Source organism: Rhinolophus hipposideros, assembly GCF_964194185.1.
Source record: "Rhinolophus hipposideros genome assembly, chromosome: 16".
In the NCBI taxonomy this organism is placed as follows: Eukaryota; Metazoa; Chordata; class Mammalia; order Chiroptera; family Rhinolophidae; genus Rhinolophus; species Rhinolophus hipposideros.
Window position 1 is genome coordinate 4,963,800 of NC_138062.1, and position 21,982 is coordinate 4,985,781.

At 36.6% G+C, this 21,982-nt stretch overlaps 1 protein-coding gene across 3 annotated transcripts in view; it reads left to right on the plus strand.

Moving 5' to 3' along the window:
- Positions 1-21,982, plus strand: part of BLTP1 (bridge-like lipid transfer protein family member 1) — a 162,809-nt gene that overhangs the window by 57,671 nt on the left and 83,156 nt on the right. For all 3 annotated transcript variants that reach the window (XM_081077429.1, XM_081077430.1, XM_081077431.1), the window contains exons 23-35: positions 3,500-3,679; positions 5,695-5,823; positions 7,764-7,883; positions 8,547-8,827; positions 10,659-10,909; positions 12,827-13,085; positions 14,262-15,099; positions 17,310-17,380; positions 17,914-18,087; positions 18,625-18,745; positions 19,727-19,873; positions 20,263-20,390; positions 20,707-20,906. In XM_081077429.1, the coding sequence (XP_080933555.1) occupies positions 3,500-3,679; positions 5,695-5,823; positions 7,764-7,883; positions 8,547-8,827; positions 10,659-10,909; positions 12,827-13,085; positions 14,262-15,099; positions 17,310-17,380; positions 17,914-18,087; positions 18,625-18,745; positions 19,727-19,873; positions 20,263-20,390; positions 20,707-20,906 (2,899 nt within the window). The remainder of the gene's footprint in view (positions 1-3,499; positions 3,680-5,694; positions 5,824-7,763; positions 7,884-8,546; positions 8,828-10,658; positions 10,910-12,826; positions 13,086-14,261; positions 15,100-17,309; positions 17,381-17,913; positions 18,088-18,624; positions 18,746-19,726; positions 19,874-20,262; positions 20,391-20,706; positions 20,907-21,982) is intronic.

The following is a 21,982-nucleotide window of genomic DNA, read 5'->3' on the forward strand; positions in this document are numbered from 1 at the left end:
CTATGCCGTAATTGCGTACCCTACTTAAAATAGCACACCCCCTTTTCACTCTTTTGCCATAACTGATTGTATTTTTCTACATATACTTTTAACATTTATTTTAACTTACTCTTTTTTAAATATGTATATATTAGGTTGGTGCAAAAGTAATTGTGGTTTTTGCAATTATTTTTAACCTTTTAAAACACAGTTACTTTTGCAGCAACCTAATATATGGCACACACACACACACACACACACACACACATTTCACATAACTGAGATCATTATAGCTAAAACTTAACACTTAATATATGCTGTTTAGCTGCAAAATGTTTTCTTTTTTAAACTTTTATTTCAAAATAATAGTAGATTCATGGGAAGTTGCAAAGTTATATAGAGTGGGCCTGTGTCCCCTTCACCCAGTTTCCCCCATGTTGGTCTTTTACATAATTATAGTATCCAAACCAGGAAGTTGACAGTGGTGCACTATGTGTGCCGGGTTCTGTGTCATTTTACCACGTTACTGCCACTGAAATCACGATGTAGGACTGTTCTCTCGCAAAGATCTCACAAGTGCGTAACACTTGTATTTTAACTTGCCATAGAAACCTTAGAAATAACTGCTGTCCTCCTCTCTCTGATAAGTGGGTCATTAGAATTTGTTGTTCTTTATTCTGGGAGGCGAGTGTGTGGAGAGGAAGCCCATCTTCTTTTTTTAATCTATTGAGGAAATTAATAAAGGTGAAAGGGAAATATATCTCCTTCTGGCGGAGTTCTGAGACTCTTAGATGAATATCTGATTTCTTATGAGTACCTGGTGACAGTTTATTTTAATCACTGCATTCTCGGAAGACTGTACCAGTTATAAAAACATTTTATTGAGCTCATTAAGAGAGTTCACATGGACTATATCATTGAGCTATTGGCAGATTTGTACAGACTGAAGTATAAAGTCTGATTCATTTGATGATTAGAGAAGGAAAATACAGAGTGGAGGTATCACCGTGGTCGTAGAAGCACTGGTGATACCTGCTTTCCTAGATGTTAGCCCTGAAGATAGCGGACTCGATGTATTCTCTTGGAATCTCTTACCTACTTACCTCGCTTACATTTGGTAGTGCTGGCGGGACTGTTCCCAGGAAATCGTCTCTTCTTTGGTCTCTGCACTGTCTACTATTGTTTCATGTTGGGAGGCTTCACACTGTGACTGTCCCCCAGGGTCAGTCTCGGGTCACTCACTGTAGGTGTTTATTCCTGATGGCATTAGTCGTAACTCAGGGCTTCGAGGTTAAGGATCTAAAGTGATGGATTATTGTGTTTGACTTAGGAAACCACACATATTACTGCATGATCATCTTATGATGTGTATTAGTTTCCTAGGGCTCCTGGAAAGGAGCCCACCCTGGATGGCTAGAAACAGCACATTTATTCTCTCCCAGTTCTGTAGCCTAGAAGTTTGAAATCAGGGTTCGGTGGGGCCGTGCTCTCTCTATAGGCTGTTGGAGAAGATTCTGCTTTGCCTTTCCTAGCTTTTGGTGGCTGCTGACAAATCTTGGCCTTTCTTGTCTTATGGACTCATCACTCAAATCTCGGCCTCTACCTTTACGTGACATCCATCTGTGTGTCTGTGTCCCAGTTCTCCTCTTACAGGGACACCAGTCATTAGATTAGGGCCACCCTAATCCAGCGTGACCGCACTTTAACTTGACCGCATCTGTCAAGACCCATGTCCAAATAAGGTCACATTCACAGGAACCTGGGCTCAGGACTTGAACGTCTCTTTTTGGGGGACACCATGTACCCCACAACACGGAGCAAGCCATAATACAATTCAGCATTTAATCTTTATTGGTGCCCCCCAATAAAGGCAGGCTATACCTTTAGGACAAGCCACATGTATTTTTGAACTAAAAAACCAAAATTTATTATGAGAATTATGGAATCTTATGTCAGAAGAAATCTACTGACCATCCTTCCCAACTCCTCAGATAAAACCTAAGGGAACTGATGCCTGGAGAAGTTAGGCAATTTTATATACTGTCACACAACTTAGATGAAAACGTTATAAAAATGTGATAGATGATGTATTATAGAATTGTACACTGGAAACTTATGTGATCGTACTAACCATTGTCATCCCAATACATTTAATTAAGAAAAAAAAGAAAAGACAAGAAAACCTGCATCAGAAGAGCTTCTAGAACTACATTATAGTCACAATTTGAAGTTTGCTTTTAAGAAGTCCTTATGAATTATATTTAGCCCTCATTCTTAAAAAAATTGTAAGAACGTGTTTCCCAAAATGTGTCGAAACAAGGAACACTAACCCTGTGAGATGGCCAGCATGCACACACTAAAAAGACTACCGTACTGAAATCAGCTTGGGGAATATCTGTGGGCTGTCTCAGTGTGTAATAGCATGTTCAAGCCTCTGAGAAGACGTGCTGTGAAGGCATCTGTGTAGTCGCTCGGTCAGCAGTGTCTACTGTTTGTGGTGACTCTGTTATGTTAGGTGCCCTGGATCTGTGGTGAACAAGACAGAAATGGTCTTTACCCTCATCAACCCAATGGAGAAGATACATTTTGAGGGAATTACAATTGAGATAAATAATTTCACAGAGCGGTATGAGGTGCTTTGGTGGCATGTAATGGTCTTGATACAAGAACATGATAAAATCTGTCCTTTGAAAAGATCTCTGGTCGTTTTGTAGAATATGGAGCAGAGAGAGAGAAAAGTGAGTGCTGGGAGGCTTTGCCGATGTCCTGGCATGAGGTCTTATTTGGACGAGGATGATAGCAATGAAGATGGAAGAAAGTCAGTGAGTGTGTGAGAGACTGGCAGGTAGATGGCACAGGAACTGGTGACTGATATTAGGGCATGGCCAAGCTGGTTGAATTCTGTATTCCTAACAGTATTTTGTGGTGTTCCACGGAATACCTGATTTCAGCATTTATTCTTTAGCTTTCTGAATGAGAGTAAGTCTTAGAAATTGTCTCTTTGAAATATTGGCTGCTTTTTAGTAGTGAGTATATAATTATTCTCTAAGATAAATCTATCCTTTTTATATTTACGCAGTTCTCAAAATCTGTGTGGGAGATGACCTCCTTCCCTAGGTCTTCATTTTATGGTCTTGTTGGTGCTTATAGTTCCCTGTTATTGTCTGCTTTTTAATATTTGAATCTTATGATTCCTCCTTCCCTCAGAAGAGTGGCCTGTTACATTCCCGGTCAGAGTATTAGTTCCTCTTTACTCCTCAAGGCTTTACTCCTTTACCAATCAGACCTGCATTCTTCTGAGGACAATGCTGCTGTGCTTTGCAGCTGGGCTCTTGTGGGCATTGTCACTACAGAAGCTTCATGCAGACTGCTTTTATGGGTACAGGGTGGTGTGAGGAGCTTGGGGATCCATCCCAGAGCCTTATTTTCCAGATAGCATGTTAGTCTCTGGGGAAAAACGCAACTAGAAATTGTAATGCGATTTTCTTGTGCTCTTACAGTCTGTTGTTATTGTTTTCAGCAGCGACCCCCTGTGGATGAAGTACTTAGGGAAGGTCACATCAGTTTGTCTGGTCTCCAGCTGAGAGCACACGCTATGTTCTCAGCAGAAGGTCTTCCTTTGGGAAGTGATTCTTTAGAATACGCCTGGCTAATTGATGTGCAGGCGGGGAGCCTTACAGCCAAGGTTACTGCACCACAGGTATGATTCTCAGAGTACTCTCTCATGACTTCTTTTTCCTTTACTCACCTACTGCCCCAAGAGTGAGCTGTAGGCCCATTTGAATGTTCATCGCATTACCACTAATGGCGTTCTGATGGCCAGACAACAGCCATTTGCTTTTTGGATGGATGTTGTTCTTGACATTCAGTTTTCTTAGCAATAGATGAGTCGGAGACAAGTTTCACTTTTCTGAGTCACATGAAACTGATGGGTGTAATGTTTTATAGTTCTGCACAGTACTTTAAAGAATTTGAGATTTTTTTTGGGAAAACCTTAGGGTGAGATATATGTGTTACATATATGTGTTACATATATATTATAGAGAGAACACATATATTATTAAAATTGTATTAGTTGGTTGTCCACTGTTGAAACAATCTTCTTTTCCTAGTAGATAGAATAATTTTCTAAGAACTTTGCTTTTTTTGTATAGTTCTTAAATAGGATTTGAAAATAGCATTTATGGTATTAAGGATTAGGTAGCCTAGTGCTTTACTTGTCACATCCCAAAGGAAGGTAATGTCATTTTACCTGCTATTAGTGTTGCAGATAGATACTGGTTAAAAAAATAAAAATGGATTTACTTGTAAGTAAACCTGGTCTAGGGTGCCAGTTGTGATCCTTTGGATAAATTCCCCCTCGTCTTCACCATCCTGCTTTGTCTTTAGAAGACTCAGAGGCATTGGGATTAGTTTAGAAATGGACCACTGACTTTAGTTGAATAGCCATTTTACTTCGTAACATTTCAGCTGTTGAGCCATATATTTATGACAATATGCATGTTTATCTTGGCATTTCAAAATACTGTAATGTGGCAGAAATGCATATGCTCAATTTTAATAAAAAGTTACAGAATGGCTATGAAAACATATCATTTAGAGATAGGTAGTAGCAATAAGAAGGTGAATAAAGAATCTAAATATCTTGTATATCTGAAATTGTTGGAAGGCAGCAAAAATTAAGATTCTAGAAATAGTAGGATAATGAATGGAATTGCAAAAGGATATTTTATGTAAAAAAAAAAAAGGATGAAAAATGTATAACGGAATGTATAAAAATGGATGAAAAGTAGTATTCAGTGCTCATTGGCCTCGTAACTATCCTCTCCTTATTGTCCACCATTTCCTGTCTCTACACATACAAGTCAAAATTGAAGCATATGACAAAGCAGCTTTTCTCTGATAAGCATGAAGTAAAGCCATACTCACCCCACGAGACTAGACACAACTCTTTTAATCTCAGGATCGCTAGACTCAAATGTTTATAAACTGCACTTATTAGAAGAGAAAACATTTTCTTCTGCACTGGAATCTTGGCATCACTGTTTATTTCCTGTGAGATTCATGATTCCATGGGCGCTTTTAATGCTTAGGCCATTCTTTGTATATTTTACAAGTGAAATTTATGTTTTCCCGGAGTTTAAATTATGTACGTTTTAAGGGGATAATATCATGTGTCCCGTGTCTCAGCGTGTTTCTTAACAAGTCTAATCGATTATAAAATGAAGGGTTTTTAAACTAAAGGTTGGATGAAGAGTTGCTGTATGGTTACTTCAGTCTCTATTTACATAAATACAATCCTAAAATGCCTGATTTCCTAAAATTGTAGTTCAAAATGATAATACTCAAAAATTTCACATCCAAGCTTGGTTGATTATTAGCTGCTTTCTAGGCCGAGGATTCCACTTAGTCGTATAAGAAGAAAGATACAACCTTAAAGAAAAGTACTTGCTTTAGAAACTCAGTTTATCACTTGAAATGAGTATTCATTTTGGCAGTATATTTGGTCATTCACAAATGAAAAGTAACACAAGCTTATAAATTATGTCAAAGTAGAAAAATCACTATATTGGCTAACAAGTAGATTAGGTAGTGGCAGGTTTAAGACTGGTTGGATTCTTTTAAGTTGTGTTAATATTCTTGATTAGCCTTTGAGCTTTGAACACATGTTTAGGGTGTTAACAGTGTTGTCAACCTGTCACTGCTTATTTGTAGCTGGCTTGTCTCTTGGAGTGGGGGCAGACATTTGTGTTTCATGTGGTGTGCCGGGAGTATGAACTGGAAAGACCCAAATCAGTAATAATATGTCAGCACGGGATTGATCGTCGGTTCTGCGAATCCAAGGTACCTTAACAAATATGTTAGCAGATTAATGGATTTTTTAAAATTAAAGATGGAGATATCAGCTTTAAATCAAGTGCACATAGCCATGAAATAAACATTGCAGATCAATTTTTTCAGTTAAGAAAATTATTTTGCTGAGTTTATAGCTATTTGTTATTTAGTTGTGTCTAAAATATGAGGTAATTATAACATGCATTCACAAATAAATGGAGGTATTATGAAAATTATATCTTGTCTCTTACATTTTTATTGTTAACTCTTAGATCTTAATGCATTATTATACTCTTTGGGATATGGCTGTATTATTTATGCAGAAGATTTAGAAATTGAAGCAAGAGGAAGTTTAGATTCCTTCATGACTTTGCTAGCAGACTTCTCTGGAACACATCTGTTTTCCTGCAATATGATTAGCAGTGTTGGGTGTTTGCCAGGTTTCCTGACTCCAAATCTTACGCTCTTTCCACAGCATTGCAGTACCTTGACTCAGGGTCATTACAGTGCTTTTAGGAGACTTGTAAAGTAGACCGTAAGCCCTAAAACTATATGCAGTTCAATGACATGCAGAGTGTTATGTTGCAGTAAATACTGTTCCTTATGAATTTGGGGATGGGAGCATTTTTTTTTTCTTTTTTTTTGAAATATGCTCATTGCAGAAAATCTGGAAAACATGGCAGTTTCAAAAAAGAAAACTTTCCCCAATTCTATAACACAGAGATAACCATTGTTAAGTTTAGTTTTTCTTTCTAGTTTTTATATATGTCTTTCCTTTCTTTTTCTTTTGCTATGCAAACTATATTTGTTATTATATTAATGTAAATTGAACATAATTCATCCTACTTTTAATTTTATGTCCAACAAATTTGTAACCCATGCTTATTTACCAACAATACAGGAAAACTGCTATAATTGATGATAAAATTGCTTTTTTCTGGTTATGAACACATTGCTGGGCCCCAGGGAATGAGTTCCTTATTCATGTGTCAGACAGCGAGTTTCTTATGGATAATTCACATGTGCTTGTGGACATTTCTTCCTTTCTTTTCTTTTCCTTTTTTTAAGACGCAAAGCTTTTATGTTACGTGAAACATTTTTTAAATCAACTTTATTTAAAAATTTACATACAATCAATTCACCCTTTTTAAGTTGTAGAGTTTGAGTTTTGACAAATGTGATATATACCAGTGTAACCATTTCTACCAGTGAAGATCTGGGACATTTCTATCACCTTAGAAATTTCCTTTGTATCCCTTTGCAGTTGGCTGCTGTCCCATGCAACCAATGGTATACTTTCTGTCATCTTAGATAAGTTTTTTAAGGTCAATTTTGTGTGGAGGAAATATATTTGTACAGAGCACCCTGCCACTAATGAACATGCTTTTCCCAGGGCTGTCATTTCCCCCCAAAAGTTCATGGAAGTAGGTGATATGTATGTTTCTGTCAGACCTAACCATGACCGAGTCTATGTTTTAGATGTCAAACAAAATTAAATCTGTGTGGATTGTCCTAGATATCATCATAAAATTTACAGTTGATGCATGTGTGAATCAATGAAGTGCTCATGAGAAAATCTTACAACTTTAAACTCCTATACAGTTCTTATAAACGTATGACATTGTTTACTTGTCAGTTAACCTGGACTATTGTTTTTGAGTTTCAAAACCAAGTTATATATAAATTGTGTCAATTTAGACTTGCTGCTTGCTCCTTTTGAATGGAAAAGGCACATGGTTACTTAAGATTAGTTTTCTAATTGGTAAGACTTTAAATGCTGATTATTTCATTTATCATTCATTATAAGACAGTAAACTTGAACCGACTGATTTTTTTTTTTAATGCACATATAACCAGAATTTTGTTTGTTTGCTTAAATAAGGAGACTGAAGTATCAACATAATGAATTGACGGTGCAGAATTAAATATTTGATCATTTTTCATTTTAGTTGAGTTGTATTCCTGGGCCTTGTCCAGCTTCAGATGATTTGAAATACACTATGACTCGTTTAGCAGTAGATGGAGCTGATGTTTATATCGTGGAGCATGGCTGTGCTACAAATGTAAAGGTACATGTTTATCTGTTTCTTGGCCAGTGTATTTCTTTTGCCTTTTGACCAAACCAAACTTCCATTTCTTGAAATACAGCACACATTTATAGTTTGCCACTGTAACAAATACTGCAAAGTTCTAGGAGTTAGCTTTCTGTTTTTTCCTCACCCACATTCTCTTCCAGTATTCGTTTTTAAGGTGTATTTTCACTACTTTTTTACTCTAACTCAATTATTATAGCATTGTGTTATCGCAGGGTAATAAATTGGTGAGATTTTTCAAAGCTTTGATTTTGAATGCCTTTAGGTTTTATACATTGAGTGCCTTCCTGGCTCCTGAAAACATTTGTTTGCCACCTTTGTTTTATGGGTTACTGTTTAAAATCAAACCTTGTTAAGATTCTGTGATTTCATTACTTACTCCCTTTTCATTTCTCCTTCTTGTATTGTTTTTTTTAATTATGTTTTTATCCTTTTATCTTTTTAAAAAATTGAATGTCTGTTTTTATTCTGTTGCATTTATCTTTTCTATTTCTCTTCCCCTTTTTCCCACTTTCCATTTGTTTTCTTCGGTCTGTCTTTCATGCATTTTGAAATAAGTACCTATTCTGTAGTTTATTCTAAGTTGCTAAAAAAGTACAAAAACTAGACTGTTGTTTCATTTCTTTCATTCGACTTTAGATGGGTGCTATTCGGGTTGCAAACTGTAATCTCCACAATCAGTCGGTTGGGGAAGGGATAAGCGCTGCCATTCAGGATTTCCAAGTGAGACAGTACATTGAACAGTTGAGCAATTCCAGAGTGGGACTCCAGCCTACCATCCTGCGGAGGGCCTGCTGGCTTGAGGCTGGGTCGGCCAGCTTAGGACTTATCACTGTGGATATCGCACTGGCCGCTGATCATCATTCTAAACATGAGGCCCAAAGACATTTCCTAGAAACTCATGATGCCCGAACTAAGAGGTAAGTGGAATCTAAGACTGGTAATAGTCTCATGTTCAGATGAAAATTACTAGCTAATTAGAGGAAAGTCTACTGTTAGGAATGGAATAGCATTTTAAATAAAGACTTAATGTGATTGTGTCCCTACGTGGTAACTCACTGATCTTCAGCTTTGGGTGCCTTTGGGGGTTTTGTATTTACAAGAGTTTTTGTAGTAGGTATATTCATTTATGATATAACTGGAAAAGTTACTGAACACATAGGCCATTAGTTTTATTAGATTAGTGTTTCTGAAAAGTATAGTTTCCAAACCACTAGCACCAGTATCTCCTTGGAACTTGTTAGACATTTATATAATCAGGCCTTCCCAGACCTCAGTCAGAAACTGTAGGGCTGGAGCCCAGCCGTCCATATTTCAATAGCTGTCCAGGTGATTCTCATGTAAGCTGAAGTTTGAGGACGAGTGCACTGTGTTGTATGAAGGTAGAGGAGGGGAGCTCCCATCTTGGTGCCCCCTCTGTGTCCACTTTCGGCATCAGGTGCTTTGCATACGTGACACCATTTAATCCTCACAAGAATCTCATTAGGTGTATCAGACCATAGTTTTACAGGCGAAGACACTGAGGCTCAAATGATAACTGACTTATCCAAGGTCCTAGAGTTATTAAGTGGCACAGCTAGAATTTGAAGCCACGTGTAGATGACCACGAAGCCATGCATTCTACTAAGCTTTTGCTGCATCAATGAAGTAAAAAAGTCTATGGGACATATAAGGTCTTTTATTTTGATAGTGCTTTAAAATATTTTTGCTGAATGACCGACTCTTAAAGTGCTAAAATAGAGAAGTGATTTGAAATTGATAACATCTCATTGAAAGAATTCCTTCAATTCTCCCTCATCCTAACACTTTCTCACGTTTTTTTCCTTCTGTCTTCTCTGGACTGCTTCTAACTTGATATATTTGTTCCAGGTCATCTTTTACCTCTCAAACATGACTTTTTGAAAAATTCCCCATTTTCTTTGCCTAGTACAGAATTAGGTACATAGTAGATATGTTCAAGAAATATACATGAGTGAATGCAAAATGAAAATGATGATTCCGGTTCTGTCTTCCTGTGAGGGCCCTGAGGATCCAATGAGATAATGCATGTGTAAAAAGGAATAAAGATGTAACTCTCAGATTGTATTACATAATATTTTTTAAGAAAGGAGGGGAATTAATAAATACTGACAGATTTGTGTGTGTGTCACTTAGAGAGCCTGAAGAATTTTGAATACATTTTCTTGTCTCAATTCTTAATACTTTGTTTAGAGTGCTTAGTACAAAATTACTATAATTTTTTTCTCTAAAATATAGAATAGTGCATTATTTTGGTTTTATTAAGAAATAATTTCTTGTCTCACATTTATAGTGTTTTGGTGTATTAAATTTGCCATGTGAAATAGCTCTGAAACGCTAAAGGTAATGAATTTTGAATTAAACATAGTCTATTTTAATAATTCGGCCATTTTTTAGATTGTTTAAAATTTTTAGTCCTCTTGAGAATATTTACTGCAGCTTTTAAACTGGATTGAAATGATTTTTATATTTAGCTCTTTGGCTTTTTTTAAATGTATGTTATATAATGTATATTATATTGTTCCTACTTATTTCCTTTGCTTATTTGTTTTTTAGAACAGCAAAATGATTAAAAAGAATGCCACAGTAAAAGTAAACTTTTGTGCTTACCTTGTCTTTTAAAAATACCACCAATTAACTCATATTTAACTAATTATCTGTCAAAAAGTTTTTCTTAATGAGTTTTTGTTATGTTGTTGCTTTTTGTTTACTTTTGTTTTGGGTTCTGCTTAGGCTGTGGTTTCTGTGGCCAGATGACACCCTGAAGAATAAGAGGTGTAGGAACAAGTGTGGCTGTCTCGGTGGCTGCAGGTTCTTTGGTGGCACAGTAACTGGCCTAGATTTCTTCAGACTTGAAGAGTTGACACCTTCCAGTAGCTCTGCATTTTCAAGCACGAGTGCAGAGTCTGATATGTATTATGGACAGTCTCTGCTGCAGCCTGGAGAATGGATTATCTCTAAAGAAATTCCCAAAATTGTGGAAGGTAATAAAATGAGTTATATTGTCACTTGTGCTAATCTTCTCTTTGTCCCTATGCCATTCTGAGAGAAGTTCAGAGTTACATTGCCGAACTTAGTGTTTTGAGCAGTCTTAACGGTTCAGTATAGTCTGCCTTTCTTTTACAGGTGATTTAACTAAAGCCAGGTAAGACTAGTGAGTTTCTCAGAGTTACACAAGGCAAAAGTAGGTCCATTATTCAGATCTATTGTTGACATGGTAGATTTTCCTAGCCAAGCTTATTCTAAATCTTTCTTTTTTTATTGTCATTTTCCTAGAACCCAGCTTCCAGAGATATACTTAGAAATAAGAATAAGCTAATAGTTTTATCAGTTTACTTAATAGGAAAACTTATCAGTAGTAATATTTATACCATTGGGCCCTATGTTATCAACTACTTTTGCAAAATACTCTTCTCATCACTAAAATTGAACATGTTAAGAAGAGAAATGTAGTCTTTCTTTAGAGCCTGTAGGATAACTTTATAAATATGTGTGTTTGGCATGAGCAGTGAATGGCATATTCCCCAGGTATGAGATTTAAATCTTTTAGTATCTGTTCTCTAAAGACTTCAGAAATGGATTTTCTCTTGGGTTTCTTAGATCTGGGTTCCTACAGTTAAGTGCAGTATTTACTGCTTAAGTAGCCGTGCTGTTAACAAGAGAAACGTACAAAAGTCTTGATATTGCACCAATATTTAGCCTTTTTTCCTTAGACCACTCAAAAACATTAACTTAGCAATGCCTTTTGTCAGTATCAAACAAAGATAGGAAAAAAAATAGTTTTAGTTATTGTTGCATTGATTTCCCATGTATAGGGAGCTCTTACCAGAAAGAGCTAGACTACACATGCCAAATCCTATTTAAGTGATTTTTTACTGTATTTAATATATAAATGTGTACACGTTTTTAAGGTTGTTTGATTTCAGTGGTTTTGCAATAATAAGAGCAGATTATTTTATGAAATTAACAAACACTAAAATTTCTTCACATGTAAAGGATAAAAAAGATACTAAGTACAATTTAACTTTGGTGTCTTCTTATAATATTACGTCCTTAGATTTGAATAATGTTTGTTTTTAAAGATTTTCACAGGTATTTTCTCATTTCATCTCCATGCTACCATGTGAGTTGTATACTTTCCCTGTTTGTAGTGAATAAATGAAGGTTCATCACTGAGACTGAGTTGCATGGTCATACAGCCAAATATATAGCTGAGCAGAAAATAGTATCAGGGCCATCTCCCCTCCCTCCCAACTCCAATTACATAACATCACGAAATGTTCCAGATTAAAGAAGACATGAAACCAAATGCCATAATATATGATTGTGGATTTGATCATGTACTGAAGGGGGCAGAAGTGCTCTCAAGGACATTACTGGGCCAATTGAGAAAATTGGAAAGCACATATGGAAGTTAGATGAGTACTGCATAAGTACTATGTTTATCAAGTTGATAACTAACTATAGTCATTACGTATTAGTGTTAGGAAATAGACACGTGTCTAGGGTAAAAGGCCACAGTATCGGCAAGTTACTCTCAGATGGTTCAAAAATTATTATGTATGTTACATATAAATAGAGCAAATGGGACAAAATTTTTAAAATAGGTACTTACAAGTAAAAGGTATGGTGGCTTTGTACTGTTTTTCAAAGTTTTCCGTAAGCTTGATAATTTTCAAATACAAGATTGAAAAATAGAAAAGAAATTCACTGTCCATGAACTTGGAGTCCATGCTTAATATGGATATGTTGCTATGTGAAATTAGATGCTTGTGCTTTTTAAAAACAGTTACCCTTAAAACCAGGGAATTGAATTAAGTTGTCATATTTTTCATAAATTGCTTTTGAATTGACGTCTTTTGAATTGTTCACGTTAACTGCTTTTTTGCTTGTTGGCTTAGGTAATGTGAATGGCGTGAAGAGGAAAGAGTGGGAAAACAAGTCGGCAGGGATGGAAGCCGAGAGGAAAGTGCAGCACCTCAGCCTGCAAGTGCCTCTGCGCTCGCACAGCTCCTCCTCGTCCTCTGAGGAGAACAGCAGCTCCAGCGCTGCCCAGCCTCTGCTGGCCGCAGACAAGGAAAGCCCCTCCTCTGGCGCCGATGACCATTTGCTGCAGAAAGAATTCTCACGTGGTGCTGAGCGAGATGAGGGCCAAGTGAGGTGGGTGCTCCTGCGAGCTGGGGACCTGGTCACAGCAGGATCATAATTGCTCCTCCCCGTGGGCCAGAAAACCCTCTTTCCTCTCAGGTCACCCACTGTAGAAATTGTTTTTCTCCTTCTGCCTCCTGTCCATGTTTTTAAATGTCCACTTGCCATTGCCTTTCTGATGGTAACAGCAAGACATATATATTCATTCCAGATATTAGGAAAATACAGAAAAGTGTAACAAAGATAAATATTTCCTGTCATCCCACCACTGAGAGTGAACCACTGTTAACATTTGGTGAATATTTTTTGGTCCTCCTCATTTTATAACAGTTGATTACTCTTTTCTTGACACACACTCTCCTCTTGATTTGACGGCACATTTCAGATTTTCCTCCCACTTCCTGGCTATTCCTCCTCAGTCTCTATTTTCACGTCCTCCATTTTTTTCCTCCCTTTTTTCTTTCTCTTCCTCTTCCAGTCGGTCATTTGTAAATGGTGCTATCCTTTAGGACTCTTGTTCTGTACCCTTTTCTCCACACATCCTATACTCTTTTCCCGGACAGTCTCAATAACTTTTTGGCTTCTACTGTGGGTTGTAGCTAACATCTTTAAACTCCAGCCAAAACCTTTGTCCCTATAAACCCAGTTCCCTTCTTGATTGATCTACATGGATGTTTCATGAAGACCTCAAACTTGACACATGAAAAATGACCTTTTGCCTGTCATGATCAATTTGTTCTGCCTCAGTAAATGGCACTACGCCTTCAGCTGCCAAAGTCAGAAATATTGCGGGTACCTGTGACTTCTTCCTCTCCTTCGGTTTCTCTCATTTAATCAAAGGCCCCTGGTATATTTTGTTGGACAAACTTTTTAAAGATATGAGAAAGAAAACCTTATATAAATGCATTAATGTTCATGGATTATAGATAAAAGATTATACTCAAGGTTTCTTTAAGTGTCTGTTGTTTTAAGCTGCCTCCACTTTTTTGGGGAATTGGATGGGGTATGAACACATATGGTGCTGTTTTGTTACTTTGTATGGCTATTTTATTGTAAAATTTTAGATTTTCCTTTATTGTAAGATAAATGATTAAAATTACTAAATGGAATTGATAAGTACTTCTATTTATACTTAAAGCAAACTGTATGACGTGCAGTAACTGGTAACGGCTTTGCTTTCTGTTTTAGTATTCCTCCAGAAATTTCAGGAAACAGCCCTGTGTCTCCTAACACTCAGGACAAGTCAGCAGGTCAGTCTCCCCTGAGGTCTCCCTTGAAACGACAGGCCTCTGTATGTTCCACCCGCCTGGGAAGTACCAAGAGCCTTACTGCTGCTTTTTATGGGGACAAGCAGCCTGTGACAGTTGGCGTCCAGTTTAGTAGTGATGTCTCCAGAAGTGATGAGAATGTACTAGACTCACCAAAGCAGAGAAGAAGTTTTGGTTCATTTCCTTACACCCCATCAGCAGACTCTAACTCATTTCATCAGTATCGATCCATGGATTCCAGCATGTCAATGGCTGATAGTGAAGCCTACTTTTCTGCAGCTGAAGAATTTGAGCCCATTAGCAGTGATGAAGGCCCTGGAACTTACCCAGGTAGAAAAAAGAAGAAAAAGCAAACCCAGCAGATTGACTACAGTAGGGGTTCCATATATCACAGTGTAGAAGGACCACTTACCGGCCATGGCGAAAGCATTCACGATCCCCGAACTCTGCCGTTCAGAACTCATCCTTCGCAGGCCTCCTTTGTGTCTGCCTTAGGTGGAGAGGATGACGTTATCGAACATTTGTATGTTGTAGAAGGCGAGAAGACAGGAGAGAGCGAACAGATTACTTCTCAGCAACCGGTGATGAGCTGTTACCAGACTTACCTCACTCAGTTCCAGGTAGTTAATTGGTCAGTGAAGCACCCAACCCACAAAAGGACCTCCAAGTCCTCATTGCATCGTCCCCTCGACCTGGACACACCGACCAGTGAAGAAAGTTCATCATCATTGGAGCAGCTGTCTGTTCCAACTTTTAAGGTATAAACCAAATCGTCGCTGACATATTTATACAGATAAATCGATTTTGAAGATATTATTTTCAAAATTCCTCTCTCAGCCACTTTAGCTACCTATCTGAAAGACAGAATTTATGAAGTCATGGCTTCATGTATGAGAGCAGGTTTCAGTTTATAATACTGTTGAGTATTATAAATTCGAGTATATCAGGAGTAGTTTGAGACTTGATTGTCACAATGTTAATCAATTAACATATAGTCTCTACATTATAGATTAGGATCAAGTCTCTGAATTCATATTTTCTGCATCTTAAAAATAAATTTTGAAATTGTTTTTGGTAGTCAGTATTCTTTCTACTACTCTGTAACTGCTTCTGTGCAAATCTACTTCCACTCATTTGACATTTGAGGTCTTATAATTTAGTATCAATTGGTTATTGTCCACTTCTGTAAATAGCTTTTTCTAGGAAAGTTAAAAATAAGTGAATAAATGTAGTGATGATGGCCAATATGAAAACCATTTTATAAAAGTATACATTTATAAGAGAAATTTTTGTGATTTTAAAGACCAAATTTAAGGCTGTAAAATGTTATGGAACTAATTAACAATGTTCAGGAATCTTATGTGGTACATACTTACATATATATAAGTATACGTTTTCCTACATTTTATATATATATATATATATATATATATATATATATATATATATATATATATATATATATGCATGCACTTATTTAAAGTGTCTAAATGTTAATGTATTCATTCTTAATTCAGAGATTTATTATGTACCACTGTGTGTCCGGCATTTGTTGTGCACTGATGAGGGAAATGGCCATGGAGCTTATAGTTTCGGGGTGGGAGACAGATGGATAAGTATATGATCACATATTGAGAAGTCTTATGAAGATAATCAAAGGATACTGGGACAGAGAATAATGGGGGTGATCTAATGGTTGAATTTCCATGAAAGGTCTATCTGAGGAAATACTTAGACCGAAACTTAGAGGATGAGGGCGGTGAGGATGGGAAGACCTGGGGACTGCAATCAGGGTGCCGGCATCAGCCTCAGTGAAGGTCTGAGGTGGGAAGGAAGTCAGTGTGCGTGAGACGTGAGTTCAGGCACCTGCTGCAGGTGAGCCGGAGGCCTGAGCAAGGGTTACAGACCAGGGGATCAGCAATGAGAATTTTATTTTAATTTCATTGGGAAATTGGTGAGAGCTTCAAGGAAATGGGATGTGATCTCGTACTTTGGCTACTAAGTGGAATTTAATTGTTACTAGGCCAGAGAGGAAGTGAGATGATCACTTAGGAGGCTCTGGCAGCAGTCAGTGACAGCATGACGGCCGTGGTCTAAGATGGAAATGGGATAAATGCAGTTCAGTATCCTTACAGATATGCATATAGATGTATATAAATGTGTATTAAAGGAGGAAGACACTTTAGTGACATTTACAAAGTTTTGGTTTGTGTCCATTTCTCTTCTTGGCCCAAGACAAGCTGCTTCTGCTACGATTTCACATGTACTCTTTAGTCCATGTGAAAGTGTCAGTGTCTGGATTTTCCATTTTGAAATCAAATGGTACTTGTGCGCAATATTACCTGAGAGATTAGAGTTATTTTGGTATTATCAATAAATCCTTCTAGTTTGATTAGGCCATCAAATATCTAGAAAAGTAAGTCAAGGAATTCATATCTTTTGATACCATCGGAAGAAAAAGAAGTTATTTTTCTCCATTAAATCTAAATAAATGGCTGGTGTTTAAAAGGGTTCAGCTTGATCATTGAAGTGCATTATTTGGATTGTTTATCTTTTACGAATTTAAAATACAGTCTAGCTTTTTCTATAATGTAATGTTTCTATGGGATTCTTCACCACTTAAAAGCTGATTGTGCTAGGAAAAGACTTGAAAATTATCTTAAAAGCTCAATTTAAAAGGAACTCTGGAAGAAATACATTTGAAGCACTTGCTTTTAAGCTTTGTCTTACAGCCGTTTACTCAGTGCTGAGGCCTTACAGCCCTGCCTTGTCATCTGAATAAACAGAAAATGAAATTGCCAAATGAATATTTTCTTTGATTTTTCTCAATTTATCAAATATTTATATTGTGTGTCAAAATCATATTAACAGGGTAATCTGGATATTCACAAATAATCAGTCTATAGCATAAAATTAGAGAATAATTAAATTAAAATTCTAGACTAAGTAATGTTTTACATGATTCTAGGTCATCAAACAGGGACTCACAGCTAATTCTTTACTAGACAGAGGAATGCAACTTTCAGGATCAACTTCAAAGTAAGTAAAAATTACATACTTTTCACATTTAAAGTCTTTGTCTTTTCTTGATTATGGGAGATGCAGAGTTTGTTCTGAGAAATAACATTCTTTACTTGACTGTAGATTTTATTTTATGAATAAATTATCCTAAATAATTCAATTCTGTTGTGTGTCATGGCTTTGCCTGCGTTTATCAGCAGTCGATAGCATTTCTAGTAGCATACTCGCGTACTACTCAAGCCATCACTCGGTGTATCAAAACTGGGAACTAACAAGAATTCACAATTGTAGTGTTCATATTTTGGAAAAGCCCATCAAAATAAATATGTCAAAAATGTTTTCCACATTTGATACATTAACTATCTTTGATCCATTTGCATTTTAGTACCTCGTTTGTCCTGTTTGAGAAGTATTTGGGACATAAACTAGTCCGATTCTGTGAAATTTTTAGTTAAAATAAATGTAGATTTAAGTGGTCACTCATCTTAAGGAAGCTCCAACTTCTTTTTTCATGGTCTTTGTAATCTCTACTTTGTTGTTAAATTGTACAGTACACCATATACTCCCCTGGAAAGGAAAACTGTTGAAAATACAGACGACGAAACATTAACAGAAGAGTGGACCCTGGAGCAACCAATGTCTCAGACCAGGACAACAGCCATCGTTGAAGTAAAAGGGACCGTTGATATTGTTCTGACTCCCCTGGTGGCTGAAGCGTTAGACAGGTATGGATTTTGTCTATAACTATATCTATTATTTTATAAAATAGTAAATATATGTGATATGATATATGTGATATGAATAGTAAATATATGTGATATGAGTAGTTTATGTGATATATGTTCATAAAGACGAATGTTGATAATAGCTGTTTTGACTGAACAAAAATGAAAATATGTTTAGAAAGCTCTCTGTTTCAGTTATCATTTGTTATTTTGTCAGCTTAAATCATTATATTGCAATATTGTAAAATTATATTGCATTATATTTTCCTTTTTTTGCTTTTGTGTCGATGAGCATAAAATGACCCAATTCCCAGTAACTAATTATTATGTTTGATATTCTTACTATTGTCTAGTTCATGGAGGGATAAAGGGGAAATAATAGGTTCTCTGTCCTGTAAGAAGCTTGTAGTTTATCCAAGGAGATAAAACTAACATGACTGAAATCTAGAATGGAACATAAATGGAGCAGTTTCAATAAAGTAGATCATCATGTTAAGTGACACTCACGTTTTGCATTTACTGTTTCTCTTCCCTCAGATACATTGAAGCAATGGTTCATCTTGCCAGCACGCGACATCCAGCTGCCATCGTAGACAATCTTCATGCCCAAGTCCTCAGGGAAGCTGTCCAGAACAGCAAGACCACCTTCTCAGAAAATGTGAGACCTTTTTATTCAGGAGAGTGTGGCAAATTGAGTATTCTTTATGGGTACATAATATCCAAACTTGAAAAATTTGAATTTATTAACATTATATTAGCTTTTTAAACTGGAATTCATGGACATTTCTGAATAGTTTTTATGTCATTGGCTCCATAAGAGACAGGATATATAACTATACTATGGGTTAAATAGTAGTCGCCTGTTAAAATATAGCTTTATTTTATTTATTTTAATTTCAGAAGTAGCTTAATTCTAATCCTTTCCTGAAGAGCTTTGTTCCTAAGTGAATGAGCATTCTTTAGGACTGCTATGTTCATTTTCTAAGAAATTGAGCTACATATTATTTTGGTTTCCCTATATGATTAGATAACTTGTCTTACAATATTTTGGAGATTTTTTTGTTCACCTCAGTGAATCACATCATTGCTTCCTCGTGTGTGATATTCAACTTATGCTATCGTCCAGTCCATGAAGCTACTTTCTTAGCAGTCATCTCCTGGTGTTTTTCTGGCGATTCTGCATTTGACTTTCAAATTGATCTGGGTCATATTTGGACTAGGGACTAGAGATAAGGAGAAAGTGAGGGTGGCGGTTCTAGTGATTCAGTTATTCAAAATATATTGGTAATTAGGGTAGAAGAATACAAATCAAAAGAAATTTGAAAAATTTCTTGGCCAACAAGGAGCCAGTTATGAGAAACTAAATCTGCTCTCAAGTAGGTAGAATTTAGTGATCCTAAAAAAGTACCTATTATTGTTATTTGTGTCTGGTTCCCTGTAGGCCGATTTCATTGTATTGTGGATCACTTCTCTCAATCCTATTTGCTAAGGTTTGGACTTTAAAACTGGGGTCTAAACCAGACGGCAGCTGGTACATAGCTGGGCATGAAAGAGCCTAGTGGATGAGCAAGTTGCTGTGTGGAGGATTGGGAATCATGAAATGTCTGCGAAATAGTAATTCCTCTCTCACTCTTTTTAGTTGTCTTCCAAACAAGATGTCAGAGCAACAAAAACTGAGCACCCTCCTCTGGGAACCACTAACCAAGGACAAGCACAAACAAATCTTATAACGAAGCAAGATAATGTAACAATTAAAGGTCTTCAGGCTAATGTTAGCATACCCAAGGTAAAAATTAGTAGTTTTGAAAATTTTCCTGAAAGAGGAGAGCACTTTGGTGGTTTTATCCTTTGTATTCACTAAACTGAATGGTAGTGGAATAGATTGTAATATCAAAAGTATATATTTTATTTCCTGATTATCTGATATAGGAAGGTAATGTAAGTAAGTTTACTTAGGCAGAATATTGGGTAAGATATACTAAAATATTCCACATCCATCCAGTAAGAATTTAATTGTGATGATTTTATGAGTCGATATTTATAAACTTCATCTTCATCCCTGTCAGACACATTGATATGCTATTCCTAACAATAATTTTTTCATTTTTCTGTATATCTTACGTTTGACAGTTTTCACCTTTTCAACTCTATCATTTATTTCATTTTGTGTGTTAGGTAAACTTATGTTTGTTGCAAGCCTCAGTGGAAGAATCTCCAAGTACAGCTCCTAGCAGAAGTGTGAGTCATGTGTCCCTAGTTGCATTGTGTTTTGACAGAATCGCTACACAAGTTCGTATGAACAGGTAAGAAAGATTTCATTAATTCGAGCTACGATTATCTTCCTGGATGTAAAAGCAAGCCTCTGTCATCATCTTAATACATTTTCAAAAATTATAAACTGGTATTGGAATTTCAAATCTCACTTAGTATGTTTTTAGAAGTTTGTTCTGTTTTTATTCATACTATTTTTCGGTGAACACTGAAGAATTTATTATTAATATTGGTTTGTGTAAAGCAGTGGAATTAAAAAAAAATTTAAAAACACTTATTAGTTAAATGTGTTTCTGGAACTGTGTTATTTAAATGTTAACCATCACACTGTTTTTCTTTTCCATCAAGAGGTGTGGTTGAAGAGTCTTCAAATAATGCCGAGCCCAGCAGAACATCCCATTTTGATAGGTACGTCCACACCACTAAAATGCAGCCTCAGTCATCTGGATCTCTCAGATCGAATGCGGGAGCAGAGAAAGGCAAAGAAATTGCTGCCAAGTTAAACATTCATCGCGTTCATGGGCAACTCAGGGGTCTAGATACAACAGGTAGGATTCTACAAATATTTTTCTTTGACATGTATAAATACAAGAGGATTTTGCAAGAGGAAACATTATTTTTTCCTCTAAATGTTGCTGTCACTTGAATATTTCATAAGAAAGGTATTTCTGCACATTTTGAACACATGGTATTATTAAACTATTTATTATTCACATTTCATACAGAATGGAAGGGAAACTTTGGTAGGAATGTAAGTGGTATGGCCCCAAATTAGGAACCCATCTGTCTGCTTGCTCGTTGTAGAACAGGGAGAGTGTGAGCTTTATAGACTTTCTCCCTTTATTAAACTTTATGTTGGCACAATTTGATTGAAAATAATTAATCGTCATACCAACAGTAGATAGTCAAGTCTGCAAAATACAGCAGCCATAAAAAGTGATAGACATGGCTGTGCCTCTTAAAGAGAAAACTAGAGACGACACCCACCATTTCAACATTTTTGACTCAACTCAGTGCATATGCTCATGAGGAGGCTTAAATGATCTTAGATTGTCAAAGATTCAATCCAGGAAAAAACTGAGGTTTATTAGTCTTATTTGAGATGATTGCTATGCTAAAAATCTCCATATGGGACAAGTGACCAGTCCTGAATGAACAAATGATTTCCTTGAATTTGCCCCCTGCATTCTGTAGGCTCTGAAGGTTCCATGATTCCTGTCTGTGCTCTGGGCCCGTATAAGGCTGTGGCTTTTCTCAAGGCTTATTTCACTGTCCTTGTGTTTGAGGCCAAAACGTTTCACTGGAGGAGTCCACAGGAAGAGATCGTTTGTGACTCCCTGAGCTCTGTGGTCTTAATGCGGGTACACCTCACAGTGGCCTGAGTTACAGAAAGACGTGCCGAGCTCAGCTCTGTAGTTTGCACTGGTAATCCCCTGGGTGTTATACAGACCACAGTCAATAATCACATATGATTTTAAAACGCACATACATAGTCCAGAAAAAACTCATCAAAGACAAAACTCCCGAAGAAATTCCAAGGTGGCCATTGCATAAAAATATAGGGGGGAAAAAGGAAATTAATGTCTTTGCTTATATGTACATACGGTATCTGTGAATAGATACT